The 22,519-nt window shown below is 44.3% G+C and overlaps 2 protein-coding genes and 1 non-coding gene across 4 annotated transcripts; 2 read left to right on the top strand and 1 right to left on the bottom strand.

Moving 5' to 3' along the window:
- The first annotated feature begins 830 nt into the window (after nucleotides 1-830).
- Nucleotides 831-4,901, top strand: rex1bd (required for excision 1-B domain containing). The gene is made up of 5 exons (XM_064330348.1): nucleotides 831-1,237; nucleotides 1,728-1,816; nucleotides 1,910-2,114; nucleotides 3,619-3,707; nucleotides 4,314-4,901. Exons 1-5 carry the CDS (start codon nucleotides 1,235-1,237, stop codon nucleotides 4,378-4,380), a joined length of 453 nt encoding a protein of 150 aa, XP_064186418.1. The 5' UTR covers nucleotides 831-1,234; the 3' UTR covers nucleotides 4,381-4,901.
- crlf1b (cytokine receptor-like factor 1b) lies at nucleotides 4,748-20,925 on the bottom strand. Of its 2 annotated transcripts, none has more exons than XM_064330347.1 (8): nucleotides 20,327-20,925; nucleotides 17,347-17,625; nucleotides 15,249-15,378; nucleotides 14,573-14,742; nucleotides 10,698-10,855; nucleotides 9,178-9,346; nucleotides 6,883-7,068; nucleotides 4,748-6,005 (listed from the first exon to the last, which is right to left on the bottom strand). In XM_064330347.1, the coding sequence occupies exons 1-8, from the start codon at nucleotides 20,382-20,384 to the stop codon at nucleotides 5,989-5,991; spliced, it is 1,167 nt and encodes a 388-aa protein (XP_064186417.1). In that variant the 5' UTR covers nucleotides 20,385-20,925; the 3' UTR covers nucleotides 4,748-5,988. The 2 variants fall into 2 exon arrangements, with proteins under 2 accessions (XP_064186417.1, XP_064186416.1); XM_064330346.1 differs by having other exon boundaries at nucleotides 6,887-7,068; nucleotides 20,327-20,924.
- trnas-cga (transfer RNA serine (anticodon CGA)) lies at nucleotides 11,688-11,769 on the top strand. The gene has a single exon. It is a non-coding gene; the product is annotated as a tRNA-Ser (tRNA).
- Nucleotides 20,926-22,519: the final 1,594 nt, after the last annotated feature.

Genomic DNA, 22,519 nt, shown 5'->3' with positions numbered 1-22,519 from the left:
ACTGAGCATGCACAATAAGGACACACCATTATAAAGAGCTGAAGTCAGTCATCTTTATTGGTCACATAAACATGAGGTACATGGCAGTGAGAATCTTTGCACCCATATATCACTCTCAAACTTGCAATAACAACAGAAATAACAAAGTATCTTAAAAACAACGAAGTATGTAAAAAAAAATTTTTTTAATGGTTAAACTATATGAAGTAGGTGGTTGGGTGGGTGGGGGAAATGTCCAATGCGGTTGGTGGGGGGTGGGGGAGTAGGGGTGGGTTATGTTCAGTGCGGTAGTAGGGTTGGGCGGTGGGGTGTCCTGACCATGTCCTTGGCCACTTCCCAGATGAAGGGCTTTAAGCTTCAAAGGCAGACCTGTTAAGTGCTCCGCAGACAGATACACAAGCAGCACATGCTATCATTTTGTCTGGCCTATTGTTACATTGTTTGTGTACAGACAGCTTAACAGCTTCTGGATGGGCATATACAATTAAAGAACAGTACGTCCAGTAGTGTCCAGCCAGCACAGCCTCACACTGTGAGCATATGGCACTAATTATATCTGTCTAGTCTTGTCTGGTCTAGTCTAGTGAGATTTACAAAGAGAAAACTCTGGAGTGCTCATATTATTCTACAACAGACATTTAATTTTAAGATTACAATGTAACATAAATATACATATGTATAATGATATTATATGTAGTACGTAGTATGTAATTTCGGACACAGTCTCAGTGATCTGAAACCTTAAAGTATTATGAAACTCATCGCATCTTTTCTGTCTTTTTCAAAATGAACCGCCTGTGCCACAGCACTTATGTCCGGGCGGTCACAACTACAATTAGCATTTGGGGAAGCTGAAAACCATTTTAATGTCAGCCGTTTAGGAAGTAAGATATTTATTCAACATAAAATATACACAAACAGTTCTAAATAGATAGTTGTCAAGTATCTATATTGTTTAAATTCAGGTAAAATATGGTTTAGTTTCTCATCGGAAATGATTTTGTGTCGGATATCCACAGGAAGTTTAGCTTGTTAGCTAGTTGGCTAGCTCATGCCAGCCATAGCTTCAGGGTTTTGGTTATTTTACACTGCCACTGATAACATTTAGGCAAGAAGTTATAACGCAGGTAGTTCTACCAGTTGAGGTTAGCTAATAATTGAAAATAGTCATTTGGATGAAAAAAAATTGTATATAGTTATAGCTGGCTTATTGGATTTTGTGGAACACACTGTCATGGTAAGTTTCTCTGTTAAAGGTCTAACATTAACTAGCTATATCATCTATCTGGCTTGACAGTCATGTGCAACTGTAAAAACAGCTACAAGCTAACGTTATATTGCAATTTATACATATAGCTAGTTCTTCAGCTGCTCAGTTGCCATGTATGTGGGTTTGGAGCAAACTAGCCATGCACGTTTCTTTTGTGGGGTTGGAGTAAAACGTTTTCAAATCTTAATTCAAATGAAGCCACTATCACTGTCGATATTAAAGTCAAACACTAATTCCAAAGAAAAGGCTAATAGTGTATAGCTAGCAGGCTAATTCTAAATACTCGTGATCGTGTAAACATCAGCTCGCCACGTTGTGCATTACTGAAGTAATAGCTTACCAAATGCATAATGGCGTGACACATTGTGTAATTGAACATTCCAGCGTGTATTATTGTAACGATATAAACTAAATAAACTTCGATTGAATGTTTTGTGTCTCTACATTTTATTTGCAGTCACCCAACGTTTCAGAATTCAAAACGTTGGTCCAAAGGTTCTATGCGCTTCAGACGGAACGGATAGAAGCGTACAAACTCTTTGAGGAGTAAGTCCAAGTATGATCTGTTGCAGTGTTTTAAAATGTAGGGTACCGTGAACCGTTATTTTAAATTTCAAACTGCGGTCTTTTCTGTTGTAGGGGACATGAGGCGTACCTGAGAACGGCGCCCCACTACGACTTTGAACATTACAGACAGCTGGTCCACGAGATAACACAGGCGTTCAGTGGGATTTCAAAAGAGGTGCTGGAGATCAAGGAACGACTGCACCAGGAGTTTGACCGTCCGGATCTATCCGAGCACATCGAGAAGCTGCAGAGCAAAGAGAAACAGAAGCTGGAGCTGGTAGGCTGACCCTGACTTACCTCTGTTTTCCTCATCCTGAAAATATATCTCTGAATGGGCAGCTTTAGTAAGGGTGTTGTGTCCGTTGCAGTAAAAGAAGGACTTCTAAAGGCAGCTCTGTATCTTGATTGTGTAAGCTTTGTGGTTTCTTTGATTTTTATTTATTTCATTTAATTGGGAGTGAACCAAATGCTGCATTAAACAGAAATGAGTCACAGGTCAAATTGTCGTCCAGTGAACCAATGAGTCAAACACTCTTGCCTTCCAGAACATGGAAATCCTATATTTGGTGCGTTGTGTGTCTTTTTGAACTTGAGTTTTAATTCTGGCCTTGTGGTAATAAGGGACGGGAACAGCTCTTCTTCTGCCGCAATGCTGTATTCAGTAGACAAATTTACCTAAGTGCACCCTCAGCAAAAGTGAGAAGTTAAAATTGGCCTCATGCCCCTCCTCAGTCTAAGCCGGCTGTTGTGATCAGCAAGGTTTGCCTGTAAGACCTACACAGACATGGATCCTTTTTGAATGATTTTATTTTGTAGCGTAACCTGGCCACAAATTGAATGCTCATCAGCTTGCTTGATTTTGGTCCTGTACACCCTGTCAGTCTGTCCCTCCACCACAAGGTGTCAGGATTGTACTTTGTCTACACTATTAATGTATTTTGGATAACTGAACAGAGGAAAATAAGTAAATGGATGCTTGGCATGTCAGATCACTGTAATTATTACCACTTTATAATAAATGTTCAGTTCTTTGTCAAAATTAGGACAGGAAAACAGCATACACTACATGACCAAAAGTAACTGAACACCCTTTGGTCTGGGGCTGTTTTTCATGGTTTGGGCCAACCACCTTAGTTCCAGTGAAGGCTAATCTTAATGCTACATCATACAATCACATTCTAGATGATTCTGTGCTTCCCCAACATTTTGGGGAATGCCCTTTCCTGTTTCAGCATGGTCTATATAGAAATGCTTTTGCCGAGAACGGTGTGGAAGAACTTGACTGGCCTGCACAGAGCCCAGACCTGAACCCCACCCAACACCTCTGGGATCAATTGGAAAGCCAATTGCGAGCCAGTCATAATCGCCCAATTAGTACCCAACCTCACTAATGCTCTTCTAGCTGAATGGAAGCAAATCCCTGCAGAAATCTAGTATAAAGCCTTCCCCAAAGAGTGGAGGTTGTTATAGCAGCAAAGAGTGGACCAACTCCATATTTTTGCCCATAGATTGGGAGGAGATGTTGGATGTCCGGTGTCCGCATACCTTTGGCCATGTAGTGTATTTTGATGCACAGTAATGGTGGCGCAAACTCGTCTGAAGTCACGGGGTAAAGTTCTAACGGGTTCTTTTAGTGAGAAGAGTTATGAGATGATCTTGAGGAGGAGTTGACGTGTCTGTCTGGAACCTACAGCCATCTTGTGTTTGGCTCAACGACCGGTCCGAAATTTGAAGCAGGACCTGATTACACGGCGTTTGATCAATGAATTTGGTTTCTGCAGACGGCGAAGCTGCAGCTGGCGAAGCAGAACGCTCAGGATCACCCAGAAGACGAGGGCTGCCAGGAGAAGATTCTAGAAATCAGACAGGAGTAAGAGCACCCTCTTTTTCTTCTTTTGATGGAGTCAGCAGAACATGACCCGATTTTTAAATTTTATTTTACTCCATTCATAGATCCGTACGTCAGATAACAGCCCTCTATAATTTTCTTGATCTGAAATGTTTGCAGAGAATCCCAAGTCAACACCCATGGCAGTGTGTTCAGTTTTACACCATATGCCTGCAGTGCTCCCTGACTTTTTCGTGAGTGCGGATACTGTAGGAAGGCTAAAAATACAACCGTAGCTGATGAGTGCCATCTTCATGCATTCATCCTTGGATTGGCTAGCCCACTACGCCACGGGGTTAATCAATAGTGTTGTCCATCACGTATCTATACGGGCAAAGTCCTGCAGGCCTTCGTAAAAAGTGCTGAAACGCACAGAACTCAGTCATGGGAATTTCATGAATTGCATGCTTGAACGTGATTGTTTTTTTGTCCAACAGGGCCACGGCTGGTTGCCGCTGCCGTTTGTTGTTGGCTCTGTTTAAAAGCGCGCGTCGCCGTCGTTGCCCGTGTAAATGAGGGATGACGCACCGCGATCGATACCTTCGCTGACACTCGTTTTCTGTTCCTCTCCCTTTTTTTTCCCCCCAGCATAATAAAGAACAAAGAGGCCCTGAGCGAGATCCTGCAGGACTTCAAGTACGACTCCGAGGAGTGACTGACGGGTGCTCTTTTGGGGGGGGGGGGGCAGCCGTTCGTTCCGACAGAGATCGATGGACTCCTTCGCTTGCGACTTCCCTCTCTCTCTTTTTTCTCCCCCATTTTTATTTGTCTAAGTTATTGATTCTCATCTGGCTTGAATCTCTTTAATGCCACCCTCCCCGGCTGCAGCAGTTTTGTGCCGCATCTTAAAGGTCACTTCGCTGAGATTGTCTGAGCCTCTGGCGCAGAGCCCTCTTCTTCCTGACACACTGCCACGGCGAGCGCGGCTTCAGGTGCTGACGGGGGGCTCGTCGGTCAACTGCGTCAGTAACCCGACTTCGGCCCTCTCAAAAAGCGCAGAGCAGGCAGTGTTAACTCCTTGCTTTTTATTGTTCTACAAGCAACTGTTGCTCAATTGACATTATCGCTGATGTCGATACTGACCTACACATAACTTAAGGAAGAGAATTATGACTTTAGATTATTAAATATGCTGATACAATTCAGTACAAAAATAAAGGCAATACAAAAAAGAAATGTCTTCATATGTACAGTCATTCACACACACACAGTCAAATACAGCTCAGCATTGGGGTGGGGAACAAGCCAACACCCTGGCCCACAACACACGGGAAACGGTTCAAACGTCACAAAGTCAGCAGCTCCACGATGGGCTTGTGTCATGCTTCTTCACTTCAGGGTTCTGTATTCTGAACTTGGGAGACAGGGGGCGGGGCTTTGAATCCCACTTGGAACTACAGTACCCAGCAACACCCTTGCCACAATAAGATGTAATAAGGTGCCACCCCCCTGTCAGGTGACCTACCTTTCACCACAGCGCCGTATGACCCAGTGGCTACAGCACTTCGGTATATGCATCGTTCAGTTTGCATAATAAGAAATTAATTCAGATGAACCTGGCACAGAGATTTCATTTTTTCGGTTCGATAACCCATTCGAAATTGCTGACACCTTTTCCCTCTCACCTCAGCTACACACTTTGCGTGAAGGTGTTAAAAGGGGAAGTGGTCTCCGCCATCTTGTAGCGCTGAGGAGGTTCTGGGCCCACGCCTCCTCATGCCAGTAACATTCCTGTCAAATCCACACCAGTCCACCGGCTGCGCAGCCAGGTTCTGCTGCGCAGCTGCCTGCTCTCGTTACCATGGAGACAGAACCATAAATAAACCTAGTCATGCTACATTCAGAATAAACATTTTTCCCCCTTTTCCTCAGTGCTCTGGATTTGGAGCATCATTATTATTATTTTTTTTAAAGAAAAAGAAATGCGACCCAAATAGATCCAGTTGTGGCTGTTTGGTCCTGTTGGGTTTCTCCTTGGCGGATTTTGTAGTTCTGATGGTGTGATGTGCGTTTCTGTGCAGAGATGGGGCTCAGTCTGGGTCCAGCGTTCCCCCCCTGTATCGTTTTTGAATGTTCCACATAATTTCCTGCAGGAGACGAGTCTTTGTTGTTCGCGATCCAGCAGGTCCGCGGGATCTCGAGCCTGTTTTTTCCTGGCTGCACTCTGTCCCAGTTTCTCCGCTGAAAATGTTTTTTCCTTTGTTCTCAGTTTTTGTTTATAATATATATATATTTTTTACAGGAGCTGATTATACGCTATGATTTATCGCCTTGTAGAATCTGAAAGAAAAAGGAATAAATGTTTAATGAACTGTAAGTTTTCCTTCATAGAGAGAAACACTTATTTATTTTTAAAAGAAAAGGATAATCGCGACAAAATGGTTACGGTTTAGCACCGTGTAATCCGTCAGAAAAGGCTTCCCACCTAACAGCGCGGGTAAAGCGAATTTCGACTTTTAGCAGCGCTCTCTCCCGGTAGCGCAACCGTCAGTGATATGGTTCAGAGGGCGAGCAGAGGATGTGGGTTCCCAGCGAGCTCTGCGCACAAGATCCAGCCCTTCTGTCTGCCATTTGGGCTGCGTTATAACATGAAACGAGCAGCCCGCGTCACGGCGAAGCAGAACACAAAAGGAATACATTAAACCGGTCGTTAATTACATTTATATGCTTATTTCCCTTTGTTGTGGTAATTGACGGAAGATCGCAAATCTCGGTGCCATTGAAAAATGCAATAAAAAAAAACGCCAGTGCGCGACTTTGAAAAACGGCCGAAATGAACTTTAACTGTGTTCCGGGGTAATAAAGTCAAAACCACTTGAATACCTGAACGCGACTTTTTCGTTTCATGCCAAGGCAAATAAAAACAGCGCGGCTAGTTTAGCATGCCTCCCGAAAACAGGCATGTCCTTTTCCACATCATGGCCGCGTTAACTTCAGTCTGCGCGAGGAGGCCCTTTGCAAATGGCGGGGTCAGAGACTCCGGGTGCACGTCGAGTTCACAACCCACAAAAAGCGGAGTGCGTGCGCCCAAAGAAAAAAAAGGGGGAAAAAAAACGAGGTAAAATGGGCCTGTGGGTCTAAATTTGGAGCTGGGTTAGATTGGGGGGGTGGTGTGGATGAGGGAGGAGGGGTGGAATAGAGACAAAATTCTCCTTACCTACCTGGTTGCGCGTTTTGTGGGACTTCTGAAGCCAGACCCTCCACTGGTCGTACAGCTTTATGCTCATCCCGCTGCAGCCGTAGGCGTGCTTCCGCACCCAGCCGAAAAACTGCTTCAGCTCCCGCCTCAGCGTCGAGTTCTGCTCGCTGGACTTGGGGTCACAGGTCCCGCTCAGCAGCCTCTCTGGTGGGGGTGGGGGTGGGGGTGGGGGTGGGGGTGGGGGGACAGCGTTCCCAGGGTTAGACTTCCTACCACCATCGAGTTTAATACCTCAGCGTTTAACCTGCTCAACCAATTTCATTATCTACTCTTATAGATGATTTGATACCAAATTTGCACCAGGCCAACCAGTGGAGGACGGGCTCCCTCTCTGTAGCTGGATTCCTCTCGAGATTTCTTCCCATTGGGGAGTTTTTCTCGCTGCCGTTTGAGTGTTTTTCTCCCCACTGGGGAGCTTTTACCGCGCTCACTAGCTTTTTGTGGGTTCAGGCCTGGTCTCTGCCCAATTCTTCTGTAAAGCGCCTGGTCTTCCGTAGAGCGTCTTTGGGACAGCTCTCAGTGGAAAAGGGCGCTATACAGAACTCATTTAAACGGAGCAGACCAGGCCGCACTGGCGCACAGGCACGGGCCACAGAGCGAGGAACCGCGACCAGAGAGGGTCACGGGGGCCAAAAGCTTGCATGAGGCGCTCTCTCTCTCCTCTCTCTCTCTCTCTCTCCTCTCTCTCTCTCTCTCTCTCTCTCTCTCTCTCGGGGGCCCCCCAGCAAAACCACAGCAACCTGAATAACTTCAGCGGGAACCCAGTGAGGAAAAAAATATGCAGGCAATATAGAGTATCTTTCCCATCAGAACACGGCTATCTATTCTATCTCCTTCACCAAAGGGGGAGTCGGTGTACTGCAGGGCCTGACGCAAGCAAGGCTGCACGCAGAACAGCAGTTTGTCAAGCAGCCTCCCCCCCTAACCCCCCCCTCCCCCCCCCATCAACGAGTAAACAACATGTAACCCAGTATGGGGTGTGGGACTCCTGGGTCTGTTTCCACTCTGTTTCGCATGTCCTCTGGTGACAGCCACAACGTGAATGTAGTCAGTCAGCAGCGTTTCTCTTTATTAATCTTTGAAGATTTGAGGGGGGGGGGGGAACCAATCAGATGTCCCCCGTAGCCTTTTCGCCATTATGTCGAAGACCTTTGTAATTCATTAATGAAAGATCACAATCACATTTTTTCTCTTTTTTTTTTTTTTTTTTTTGATGTTTTGTTTGCTTATTTTTTCGGGGTCAAATGCGGATTAAGTTTTATGTTTACAGGATGCTGTGGCTAAGTCAAAAACATATTGCCATTTTTGCTTTCAACCAAGTAGAAATTGTATGTTAGTTGCATTAAAAATAATTAAGAGTAGATTACAAGATCCAAATAATGCTTTTGCTTGCAGGAACACAGAGAAACTGGCTCGATGTAAAACAGAATGGAGGTTTGTTTGGTTCACGCAAGCTTTCATCTTCATGTTATACAAATATTGTATTTATAGTTCTCTTAAAATTCTGTCCATGTCATCCACAATATTCCCACACACTAGCCAGTTTTCCTAGAGCTTTTGGCCAATGCTCCTGAAGGAAGCAGACCTGGATCAAGTACACATCATGAAATACTTTAACTCTTGATAAGTGCAAACTGACTCCAGCCGAACCCTGAGAATTTTCAACAAAACATCTTAATAATCAAATAAAATCAATCACCTGACAGAGAAATTTTTCTTTTCAATAATAATAATAATAATAATACTAAACAAATATTTCATAAATATGGTTAAAGTATTCCAAATATGTATTTGACCCATGTTTGGAAGGAAACACTGTAAATGGCCAACAGAATAACAAACCAGCAGACCCTCGGATCAAATCAAAATGTACGGTAAGCGCAGGTGTGTATTCCAGTTCGATGTAGTCTGAACCTGAGTCACCGGTTCCCCTTCCCAAAATCTAGACCTCCCCACCCCCCACCCCACCCCCGGCCCGGCAGAATAACAAACCAGCAGACCCTCGGATCAAATCAAAATGTACGGTAAGCGCAGGTGTGTATTCCAGTTTGATGTAGTCTAAACCTGAGTCACCGTTCCCTTCCCAAATCAGTCTCCCCCCGCCGCAGAATAACAAACCAGCAGACCTCGATCAATCAAATGTACGGTAGCGCAGTGCGTATTCCAGTTTGATGTGTCTAAACCTGAGTCACGTTCCCCTTCCCAAACTGTACACCCCCCCCCCGCCCCCCGCCCCCCTGCCCTGGCACTTACCGCTGTGGGGAGTGGAGGCCGCCGTGGGGTTGCTCCAGTCGCTCCAGATCCCGGCCTTCCTGGAGCCGTAGATGCCCACCGGGTTGCAGCGCACCTGGACGAAGTACACGGTGCCCGACCGCAGGCCCGCCAGCCGGCAGGACGTCTGGTTGCCCACGTCGTCCACCACCTGACGGGGATTTAAAAAAACAAAAAAAACAAGCCGGTGTATACCTCGGTGTGTGCCTCCTGCGATTGGTTGCGGTACGTCACACACGCCGATACTAAGGCCGCTCGTTCAGAAGCCTCTTATTAAGGCCTCTCATTTAAGATAAGATAAGATAAGATATACTTTTATTGAACCCCGTGGGGTAATTTGTCCTCTGCATTTGACCCATCCTAGTTATTTAGGAGCAGTGGGCAGCCACAGTGCAGCGCCCAGGGACCGACTCCAGTTCTCACGCCAGTGCCTTGGTCAAGGGCAACTCCCAAATAAATACTTGACCATAAAAAGAAAGACACAATAAATAAATAAATAAATAAAACTGCGTCAGAGTCACACTTGTACATCTCATGCAAATACATATGAAAAAAACTACCTTCTGACTGAAATATGAATACCAGACACACACATGTACACATACACGCAGCTTTTTGGCAACACGATCAACATCACTCAGCGAGTCCGTCTCATAATATACAAATAAAAATAAACAGCAGCACACCCCGTTGTGGCTGTGCTTAAACACAGCACACGAGAATTTATTGCCACAAGTGGCAGACTGCCAGGATATGCTACCGGCAATTATCAATCTGCTGCATTTTAATACTTTGCTACGTTTCAGCAATTTAGTGCTTTTGTTGAAGCGTACGACGTTTAAGAGGGAAATTACCACAGAGATCTAAAAAATAACACTGGGTCAGCTACGTCTGTTCGCAGTCAGAGGTGCACTTGCCTAAATAAGTTGTGAGTGTGTCAAGATAGTATACAATATCAAGATAATATACAATGTACAATAAGAAAATTGAAAGTCAGATATCTGCAGAAGTGCTTTCAACCTTTAACAGCATGTAAAGACATAAAGTATTAGAAAATATATATTTGCTAAATTCTAATCTTGCTAAGGTCTAATCTTGTAGCTTTCAACTGATTTTACTTCCCATTTCTATGTCCAGTGCCATACCTTGCTTTGAAATGTCACATTAAAAAGACTCTTATTAATTGCCAAAATCAATGGAAACCAAAGGAACCTCATACATTTCTGTAGCTTCCTGCATTTCTCCAGTATTGTTACTGAATCAGCTGCTAACAGCTACAGAAGCAATGGATGGAAACTTGTTTTCTATCTAAACTAATATTACATTACATTACATTTATTTAGCAGAAGCTTTTATCCAAAGCGACACACAAAAGTGCATATCAAGGTCATTGGAACAACTACATGTGGTTAAATTAGCACGCAGCCACTGCTTACGGCTGCTTTGAAGTCATCACGCAGCTGATTTGGTAGCCGGCTGCTAGCAGTGCTAGCAGTAAGTACCTTCCAGTCCGTGCTGTCCTCGAGCCGGTAGCGAATCTGGTACTTGGTCTGGAAGAGGACGTCCTTGAGGGCCGAGGAGGTGCCCCAGCGCACGCTGAGCTGGTCCTCCAGGTCCCCCACGCGACTCACGAGCACGTCGGCGGGGGGGTCCGTGGTCACTGAATATACAGAGAGGCAGACAGACAGACAGACAGACAGACAGGCAGGCAGGCAGGCAGGCAGACAGACAGGCAGACAGGCAGGCAGGCAGGCAGACATACAGACAGGTAGACAGACAGACAGGCAGACACAGAACAGAGCTGGGGTCAATTCAATATCACTGCAAGAAATTCTCTAATTCAGTTCATTTGTAATAATAATAATAATAATAATAATAATATTCATGATGTTCTATGAGTGGGGTTTTCATTTAATACATTGAATTTCAGTTCATTTCCGTAACTGAAATGGAACTGACCCAAACCTGTGTGAGAGTGCACACAGTAGCACTCCATGCACACCACACTTTATAACGGCAACTCATTCAGTATCTCAGAACTGACTGGACTGGAATCGGACTCATTTTGACGGACGCCGTTGTGAAAATGGCCGCCCAGATTAAACACGCCTGCTTGTACTCGCTGGTAGCAGGCTAACCTCACTGAGTGTGCTGCTGGACTCTGCTGGTCTGTTTGCTGTGGACGCAAATACAATCTTTCCTCGGGTGTATCTACTGATCACGAGCACTGATCTGCTGCTCAGGTGCTAAAGCCTGGGGTCGCAGCCACCTCACCAGGTTGGTTTATAAATGTTTGGCACGTCCATCTGAACACTTGGGTTTCCCTGGGTTTTAACTGTACAAGGTCACAAGACAACACACAGCAATCAAGTTCGTTCAGTTATGTGGTTTATCATATTGCTACCAACTGGGTTGGGGCCCATTAATTTGAAATCACACAATTCAACTAAATTAACTTTAATTCCGTTAATTAACTGGAAAATCTGTGTGGTGCTGTGATGGCCGAGAGGTTAAGGTGTTGGACTCGAAATCCAATGGGGTTTCCCCGCGCAGGTTCGAACCCTGCTCGCAGCGTAGCAGTTTTAGCCTTCGCAAGATTTCATCCTGTGTGTTCTGAGAGGATTGTGCCTACGACTTTCTGCATGTAAAACAATTACGCTATAAACACTACACTATATAGAAGTGCTGATGGCTGAACGTTTAAAGTGCGCAAACCCTGAACTCAACAGGCCCAACTTTAATGTGGGGTGAAATAGCTCAGGAGCTAAGACCGATTGTCTGGCAGTCGGGGGTTGCCGGTTCAAACCCCGCCCTGGGCATGTTGAAGTGTCCTTGAGCAAGACACCTAACCCCTAACTTCTAACTGCTCTGATGAATGAGAGGCATCAATTGTAAAGCGCTTTGGATAAAAGCACTATATAAATGCAGTCCATTTACCATTTACCAAATCCCCATAGAATAAATGGGCATTTTTTTCCAATTCACGTCCTGAATTGACAACATGGAACTAGATTGGGCAGCAGGGCGGGATAATGATTAGGGAACAGGGCTTATGACACAAAAGGTCTCAGGTTTCATTTTGAGGCAGAGCACTGACATTGTACTGTTCAGAAAGGCACTTTGAAAAGTTTTTTTGGAGTCAAAACCCTTTGAAGAGTCAGTTTTCTGGGACGCTTTTACAAAGTTCTAAGTCAGTGTTCTGGAACTCTATTACAATTACAATTACCAGTAGGGATTGTTACATCAGCATTAGAATGTTAAGTTAAGCACATTCCAATGAACATATCTGTGATCTTACTCCTTAAAGGGATGACTTTAATAGCAGAATATCTAGCTATATAAATGGATGGTACGTACGGAAATAACCTGTGTAAGTCCCTCTGGATATAAGCATCTGCTAAATACCGAAAATGCGATTGAACCCCACCCCTGGTGACTAATCCTAAATATGAGACTGCGTTACCAGCATAAATTTTCCCTTATAATAGTCTCTGTTATACGCCGTGTTAATCCTGTCTAGCTTCTGTCACATTTCATTAGAAAGCTGATGAAAGTCAGAGAGCGTGTCGAGGGACGCGTCAACTTGATTTCCCGTAATACGCTCTACGCCGCGTTCTTGTTAAAACATCCCATTCTCAGGCTGAAACACGCAGGCACACTTTCCGTGACCTCCTCAATCTGCTCCAGGGAGCCTGTCCAGCTTTAAAGAACCAGCACCCCCCTCCCCCCACCCCCCCACTACCCCGGTAAAAGCAGCACTGGCTGCTATTTCTAGACACATCACCATCAACATCCTTAAATAATATATGATGACGAATTTTGAGCCCGGCCTGCTGTCCAGGGTTCAGATTGGAGCACTGCCTCTCCTTCGGCTGCACGAGCACCAGAGAGAGAGAGAGAGAGAGAGAGAGAGAGAGAGAGAGAGAGAGAGAGACGGACTGACGGAGCGATTTTCCTTTCGCCTCAGTGACTCTTCCCTCCTTTTCTCATTTCACAGTGTATACACCTCCTTTCCCTCTTAACGGACTTTCATCTCTCCCTCCCTAATGCTGTTTATCGGTCCCATAAGGGTAATTAGATCAGCTTCTAAATACTGCCACCATCCTCCCCCTCCTCCTCCAAAAACATTTTTCTTTTTTTTTTTTCTTTTTTTTTTTTTTTTACGAAGAATGTACTCTTGTGTCCAACTTTGGCATGGAAAAAAAAAAACTTGTTCTTGTTTTCCCTTTCCAAAAGAAAAAAAAGAGAGGTTTCAGGAAGAAGCGAAGTGGTGTTGGTGGAGCCAGTGATGAGACGCATTAAAAATTTAAACACTGCCCACTTGTGAACTCCTGTGTCGAAATCCATCGCTTACTCAGTGCCCAGTTTTCATTCCAAGCCTAAGCTAAGAATGTTGCACGCAATTGGCTATTATCGGTTCGACCCCCCCGGGGACAACCAATCAGGAGTGAAAAATCCCAAAAAAATTAATTCTGCTTATTTTTTCCGTTACTCAGAGGGTGAGGAAATCGAAGCGTCTGATGCGTCACACGTCTGGCATCACACCTTCCGTTGTCTCTACCACCTCTGCCTTCCTGCCTACCTGCCTACCTGCCACCTCCGCACAAGGTGCGGCTGACCTGATTGCAAAGGCCAATACGTCAAATCCTTCTCTCTCTCTCTCTCTCTCTCTCTCTCTGCCTGCTCCAGGACACTCCCAAGCATCAGCATTTTGTCTCATATTTCTGTAATTCCAAAGTCAATTTCGAAATCCCAATAATGTCCTGGGTATATTTTACCAAGGCTAACAGTTTCACAGGTCCTAAATAATTAAAAAGAACACAAGGGTTAAAAAAAAAGAACAGATTTTCTTTGGTGCTGGTGCTTTCGTGTTGATGAGTCGTTTTTAAATCACGTTAACTGCGTATCAAAAAACTCCATAAAATATATGTAATTCTACACGGCAGAGACCTGAAAGTACCTGACGCTTTTCATTTATCGAGAAATTTATAGCTCTTCAACTCACCTGACCTTCTCAGACAAAAAATGCTTAACCACCTTTTGCTAGCTTAAGGGGTTTCACGTTATCAGGATCTTTAGAGAGCTCATAAAGTTCTCTTCTCATTCTGACAGAACGAGTGCGCGTTCTGTGAGAAAGAGGCAGAGAGAGGGAAAGAGAGAAGAGAGAACAGAGAGAGAGACGGAGAGAGAGAGAGAGGAAGTTGTTAACGAAGAGAAGAAGGATCGTTTCATCGGAGGAAACGGTGTGCCGTAAATTACACTGCAAGGAGCTGCGGCGGCCATGTCAGGTACACCATCTCGCCAGGTGAGAAGGGGAGTGGGGGGCGGGGGGAAGCCGCGAAAAAGATAGCAACAGAGTCGGCTTCACCTCACTTACACACATCCAGGACGTCCAGCGTGATGACGTCGGAGGTGGAGGACCCCAGCTGATTGGCCGCCTCCACCCAGATCTCGTAGGGCGTGAAGAGGGCCAGGTCGCGGGGGATGTAGCAGGTGTAGGGCTGGCCCATGCTGTAGTCCTCACACTCCCTCTCTCGCCCGTACCACCTGTGCAGCGCACGACACAACGAGCAGAAATCAGGCCTTCGTCCAAATTCTCCCTCGTGGACCCACCAGCTGCCGCCCGCCACCTAGGCTACCAGCTCTAGATGCTCTCCACTCTACAGAGTTGTCAGAAGAAACTGAACCCCGGGTTATATTTAAAAATGCACATCCCTTAAATTTGCACGGGCCGATGTGACATCAGAGTCTCAACCTGGTCAGGCTCATAGCCGAATGACAACTGCTGTAGCAATCACACAGTGTAACTATTTGACCTTAACGCTTCTGCACAGCAGAAATCTTAACTTAATGACTTCTGAGGTGACAGCTAGTGGGGTTTTCATTACAACTGCTCTATACTACACGATTAATGAATGTAAGTTTTAAAAAATGTAGAGTGCTGTATTGGTGTATGTGCTCCTGCTGAAATTAAGCTAAGGGCTGGAGGATTGACTACGCGGGTCAAGTCTCCACATCGTCTGGAGGAGATGGAGGAGACACGCGGGACTCACTTCAGTTTGTATTTTAAGGTGTACTTGGTCCTAATGAAGGTCTCTCCCTGGCCCCCCGGGGACCACTGGCAGGTGAGGTCTTTGCCGTTCCTGGACCAACAGGACAGGTTGGCCGGCTTCTCTGGAGGCACTGAAACCAGCAAAGGGGCAGGGTGTGGGGGGGGTACCCAAAAAGACAAGGCTTTCATTTATTACTACGCATTGCCAAAGTAATCCATTTACAAACATTTACGAACCACGACAGAAACCATATGACCACATTAGACACTCCTAGCCCCACACCCCCCCCACCCCCACCCCAACCGCTCCCCCCCCTTCCCCAAATTTACACTGAGGATAATGTTTTGACCCTAAACTCTAAAAACCACTGCCGTGAGTTTTCAGCTGTCATCCTCATTTTACTTCTGGAGGTTTTCCAAGATTCCTTCCATTGAAGACAGATGTACAAAAAAAAAAAAAAAAAAAGAGAGAGAGAGAAGCTAACCATGGGTGTCAGTTTGCTGATTGCGCCCTACTGTAATGCACGGAAGTGATGCTTCAGAGACCGTGCTGTTTCAAAAGAGCCGCTGATTTGATTCCTACATCCCATCTACGGAGAATGGAGTCATCTTGTAACTCCGCGTTTGGTGTTTGCAAAAAAAAAAAAAAAAAAAAAATCTTTCCCACGTGTCTTTGCTTTTTCATGTAACTGCCACTCACAGGACGCGAGGTTTTAATGGCACCTGCCGTGCATTTTCCCTCTTCCCCTACAGTCGCCACCCTCCACTGTTCGTGACTGAATCCATAACGGACCACACAGCAGTCGGGAGCGGAGGGGCATCGCAGATAACGATCTCGAAGCATTTACGCAATCCCCAGTTCACCTTGAAAGTATTAAATACGACAGAGCATCTTTAAAGGAGACCACGTTTTTATTTTTTATTTTTTGCCTTCTTTCCTGAAATATCGCCGGAGCGCTTTCTGAATCCCATTAACGTGGTTGATTAACAGCCTCGTTGGGGGTGGGATGGGGGGGGGGGGGTGGGGTCTGTCTTGGGGCCAGTCTTAACAGCACTGGTGCAACGCGACAAACAAATCCCTCTTCTGACTTCCAAGCGGTGACGCGCCAAAAAACGTGCAGGAGTCTCGCGTTCAAATCTGACGGAGGCGGACGAGGACCTGAAGGACCTCACCGCCACGACCAACACCGACTAAAAAAGGCCGATAATAAATCAGGCTCTTAAAAGTGCTTTTCAGAAACCTAAAGGCACTGTTCTGAGTACCACATTCGGCTACAGACAGTCAGCAGACACACTTATTCCGAGCAACTTTCTCTAATTTTTGCATTTTGACGTAAAACCTTCTCGTACAGCTAGACACGGACAGAAGCAACTTAAGGTTAAGTACCTTACTCAAGTGCCCCACTGCAATGCCCAACCAGACCAGTTCTCTAACCACTATACTACACTGCCAACCAGAGTAACCTCCAAAAAAAACGTATAAGCATAAGCTAGTTGGACAACACGTGACAGAGGCGAGGCCAGCGATTCGTAAGAGGAGGCACAGTTATGTACGGTGCACGTGAGTCACCAAACGATTACTCAAAGCATACCCATAAGCGGTTAATTTTTATTTATTTTTTTGAGTCACCAAACGATTACCCAAAGCATACCCATAAGAGGTTAATTTTTTTTGGCTGGACCGCACGGGGCCAGCCCTACAAACGCGAATGTCTGTGAGTGACTGACTGACTGAGTGAAGAAGTTACACCATTGGTCGGCCGAGTTATGAAGTTACACCATCGGTCGGCCGGATCACGTGTGTTAGGTCCAGCCATACACTAGGTTTTAACCCGGTCTTGTTTTATTTTGAAGAGTGGGCTTCAGATTTTTTAGATTTTTTTTTCCAGTCCTGCGACTTACTGCCATACACTAGGTTTTAACCCGGTCTTGTTTTTTATTTTGAAGAGCGGGCTTCAGATTTTTTCAGGATTTTTTTTTCCCGCCCTGCGACTTACTGCCATACACTAAGGTTTTAACCCGGTCTTGTTTTTTATTTTGAAGAGCGGGCTTCAGATTTTTTCAGGATTTTTTTTTTTCCCCCCCGCCCTGCGACTTACTGCCGACGTAGAGGCAGGAGCCCGCCAGCACGTGGCCAGCGCCGTTGTGGCACACCAGGTTGTCGCCGGACGGCTGGCGCGAGCCGTTGAGCGGCGCCAGGGTGACGCTGAGCGCGGTGGGGCCCAGGACGCTGTAGGCGCTGCTGGGAAGCCGCCTCCCGTTCAGCGTCCAGTACAGCGTGCTGGCGTGGACCCCCAGCTCGGCGCTGACGGAGCAGGTGGCCGTCAGGCTGGAGCCGATGGGCCGCGACGGGTCCTGGGGGAAGATGGCCGCCACCTCTGGAGGGTAGAAAGAAAAAAAAAAAAGCAGAGAGGGGGGGGGGCCCTCAGCGATATTTACGACCCTCAGCGAGCGAATGGAAGGCGGATTTACGGTTTTGCCGGTTAAAAAAAAAAAAAAAAAAAAACAGTTGGGAGATCGCTCTAAAAAGGTCGCGTGAGGTTGTTTGTCAAATTCATAAACGCTTTACCATACCGTGATCTTTACTCATCTCTTGTCTGGCATATGATTAATGTTAATGTGAAATAACCCCCCCACCCTTCAGAAAAAACATTACTCTTGTAATGTGTTACCACTTTGTTCCCTCAGAAAGACTTAAGGGTTAATGTGAGGAAGTTTATTAAGTTTGCTCTTAGTGGGTGGGTGGACGGACAAGCTATCTAGCATATGTGCCAATATGCAGCATTTAGCTCCAATAGGCCTCTGGAGGTCAGAGCTTGTGAAATACTATATATATATATATATATATATATATATATATATATATATGTGTGTGTGTGTGTGTGTGTGAATTTTATTAATTTTTTTTCATGACACATCCATACAAATATTAAGCAAGTTAACACCTAGGCAAAAATATTGCCCAAATATTTTGACCAACAGCTGCAAAGATACTGAAGTCAATGCTGCAAATAATTTGCAGTCCTGAGCCATTTGTAAAACAAGCCACTTATGGGGGGAAAATCTAGAAAAAGTAAAAAAAAAAAAAAAGAATGACCGTCATTAGAACACAGCTGTCACAACCAGGGGCTATTTTGAGAGCGATTGTAACACATAAGCAAGGCTTTTTTAATGTAAACGTTTTAATGAAACAAGCAATTTAGCTGAGGCCCGTGGAAAGGAAATGTTTTAATTTTTTGGATCTTGCTGAACCTTGGTGAAGCAGGTACTACAATGGTGGAGGGAAACTTCTTTGTTTTGTTTTTTTTCTTCTTCTTCTTCTTTTTTAAAACGATCGCTGAACGTGAGAAATGTAAGGCTTTGACGGTTGGGATAAACATAAATTGTAAGTTAATACGCGCTGTCTTTACAATATCACATGCGGTGACTTATTACAGGTTAAACATATAATGTAGGCTACATTAATATGAACCGCGAAAATAGGTTCCAAATGACTGGAAAGTGAAAAATGCTCAGTCTTAAATCAATTCTAGCACAGTTTGAGTGGCTCCAATAAGGACCACGTCCAAGCTATTAGGATTTATGGTCGCACTCCATTGCAGCTGATCTTACTCTGAACATTTTGCGGTGAAGAAGTCCTGTGAAGAAAATGAAGTGAAAGTTTGAATTGTCTGTCTACAGAGACTGATGAAAGACGCTAATCTCTGTGTTTGCTCAACTCTGTTTATCCTGCGCTCTCTTCCACCTCGGGATAAAAGGCTACCTAAATTTTCTTTGTAGGGGGAACAAAAAGATCGTCACTCCCCAGTTTGAATTCAGAGCCCCTTAGCACTTTTTTAAACACGAATGTAGCAAATAGGCCGGAAGAAATAACAAATAAAGGAAAACTTACTTAAGCCTTAAAATGGGGACGTGTTATAACCCACTTGTTGTTCCAGTAATAACGGTCGAAATTACAAAATGTGGTAAAATACGCTGCTAATGACATCTGAGCGCGTGCACAAAATACTTTTCTTTAAAATGACTAAAATACTTGGTGCGCTAAAATATAATCAAATAACACTTTTTCTGAAAGTAAAGTTGTGAATAGACCAAATCTTAAATAAGGACATAATTTGAAATACACCTCAAGTAAAATAACACGCCAATAAATAAAATAACAGCCAATAAACACATCATATTTACATATACACCACAACGGCGTGACAGTACAACGTGGTATTTGTGCTGAAATAAATGTAAGCTAGTTGCGTAGGGACAGGGTGCATTGTGTTTTGATTTATATGTCTTTATCTGTGCCAACTCTTCCGAAATTTATCTTCAGTGTTTTATTTACAAGACATATTTGAGGTACACTGATTTGCTTTTCATTTGTTTCTTTGAAGATATACAATTGCAATGCCATGTACGGTTACAGATGTCAACTATTCTCTGACATTATGAAAACCATCAATACAATATCTGTTTACGAGCCTTCTGTATTAAAACAATGTATCCATCTTGTTGAATTCATCCCTATTTGCACAATGATTGATGATGCCAAATCACAGTTGAATTACATGACATTGTGGCAGTCCAAACATATTTATAAGAAACTGGCTATATTTTAAGCCGTTAATTGTTCCAAGCAGCTAATTAAAATGTTCAAACAGTAGTTCACGGTCCGCTTGACGTCGGAACCATCAAGTTGTTTTATACTCTTATTTGAATTAATGTGTAGCTCATGAAAATTTAATGAGACCACAACCGTATTTACTTAATTATGTCTCAGAAATAGTGTCAATATTCAAGTTCAGCGTTGCTGCATTATACAGTAGTGTAGGATATACCCGTGACATAGTAGCCCATACCGCACCATCTGAAGTTTACTATGATACTTTTCACATTGTCGTTAGTTAACTAGAAAGGTTTTCGTTGACTTTTCTGTATAAGCGATGCTCCCTTTTGTACAATCTATCGATGCTTTAAGACTCGAGAAAAAAAAGACTAAACAGACAGACACACGGCAAAGTCAGTAGTACTCCATGTAGCCATGTCGGCTACAATCAATATCACGCATTAATATTTCTCCGTACTTACGTGTCGAAGAAGACAGCGCACGAGGAACAAACATCACGAGAAAAAACAAGGTGATCATATTTCAAGGAACTTTAAAACTGTTTTCGCTGTCTTCTTTTCTCTTGCTTGCTCGCTCCCTGACTTGAGAATTTCACGCACGCTTGCAGGAAAAAAAAAAACTCTTCAGCCCAGCACCGCTGGTGCGACAGCCTCTTCTGAAAGTGAACTGTCCGGCCGCTCGAGTGAGTAGGCTATTTATTGAGCTAGGCTAAGTCTCTCCCACCTCAAATCATCTCTGCCTCGCGAACGTATTAGTAAGTTTGCTGTTATCTAGCTTTAGTCTACTAATGGTTTGCTTTAGTGCACGCCTCAACAGCTAAAACATACAAGTTGATACTTTTCAAGCCCCTCCCTAGCTTCCCACACGGCCACAAGTCATTTTTTTGCTTTTTCTTTTCATTTGGTCTAATTCTTCGTTCCTCCCTTCTTCTCCGTCTAGGGATGAATTTAGGACTCATTGATTTATGCATTTTTCCGTAATCCGGTAATATTTTCAACGCAGCCTGGTGGGCGCGTGAGTCATTAGATTTCACGAAAGTGTGCGGCGCAGCGAGTTTGACAGGCACAGCGCGAACTCTTTGATACGAAATAAAATTGCGTAATCCTCCTTTTCTTTTTCTTTGCACGAAAAAAATCTTTAGCCCGAGGCAACGCGGAGACATTGAAGGCTATACGGTTTTATTACATCTCTGGTCCACTGGCATTGAGCGTATAATTCAAATCTAAACGAGCATTGCAAAATTCAAATATGAATTTCATCCGTAAATTGCGTGCAAGCGTGCATGCTATGAACAGCACCCAAACTTGTCCTCTGAGAAACATGCGAATAAATCGTAGCGTGTTAATGAGTTTATGTGAATGTATGTTCAACATGTTTCCAGAAAAAGTTCAATAAACAATGTAAATTAATCCTGGCTCCCGACCGCTACGATTTCAGTTTGTCGTAGGCCTGCATTGGAAATGGAAAATAATTAAATAAAATAGTTTGCAAAAGAATGCAAATCAGTTTCATCCTCCTATGTTTTTCAGCACACTAATTATTTAAATTGAAACCTTGAACAGCTAACAGACAGATTAATTTAATTGTTATAAGAAAATAAAACTGCAACTATATTTCAGCTCAAAATGTATAATGCACTGGACAATTTTCCACACTTAACCATTTTCTTACTCAGAAATGTACATTTAAAAACTTGACGAATTTTACAGTATTAAACAAAGACTCTGGAATAAAGATCCATTCAGCACAACCCAAAGGTCGATTATCACCTGCACAGTAAAATGTCCAGTGTTATTTCAACTTTAACGGTGTTGATTCAACTCTTAAAACATAACACTTGGTCCCACATTCTAGAGTGGGACCAAATGTCGTCTGTTTATAAAAAAATTTATTTAGCCTCTATTAACCAGGAAAACCTCCACTGGGATCAACATCTATTTTTTTTTTTTTCAAAGGAGGGGACCTGTTAAAAGTCGAATTAACACCGTACATTTTACTGTGGGGGGCAGGGTGACATGTACAGCTGCAGTAAGCCTGTGTAGACATGAGCAAGTTCCACGCGGGGAACTGTGACATTATGCGGGATGACTCAGAGTTTCATGCGCTGTAATCACTAGGGGCAGTAAACGTAAAAATTAAGTGAAGGTCTCTTAATCAGGTTCAGAGCTCCCCGGTTCTGCTCTCGTGTGTGACAAAAGGCTTCTGGCTGGAAACGGATTTTGAGTGACTAATGTTTTACTAACAGTGTGGGCCCTCTCGGTCTGCAGTTTGGCCAGTTAGTCACTGTGGTCCAGTTGTGAGTGCGGAGGATGTGTATATTTATATAATGGCCATTATGGTCATTTGGTCTCCGACCGGACCGGACGACAATGACGGGCCTTGTCGGACAGTGGACGACATTGTTGCCGACCCGGAGGCCATTACCGTCCGTCTTGTCTTGTGATGAGTGGGCAAGTGGGATGATTCAGATTCCCGCCCGATTGTCTTCGACCGGACGCGAAAGTCTCCGTCGTCTGAGTCGACATTTTTCGCCTTTAAGAATCTGCCAGATCACCGAGTGACATCATTGCACCGTTGCCCCGGCCGACTGCACTTGCAACCCCTTTGCCCCCCCGATTCTATGTAGGAGCTTGCGGTTTGCAATGAATTACCGT

Source organism: Anguilla rostrata, chromosome 4, assembly GCF_018555375.3.
Source record: "Anguilla rostrata isolate EN2019 chromosome 4, ASM1855537v3, whole genome shotgun sequence".
NCBI lineage: Eukaryota > Metazoa > Chordata > Actinopteri > Anguilliformes > Anguillidae > Anguilla > Anguilla rostrata.
The sequence above is the reverse complement of the archived record's forward strand: the minus strand, read 5'-3'. Positions and strand labels throughout refer to the sequence as shown.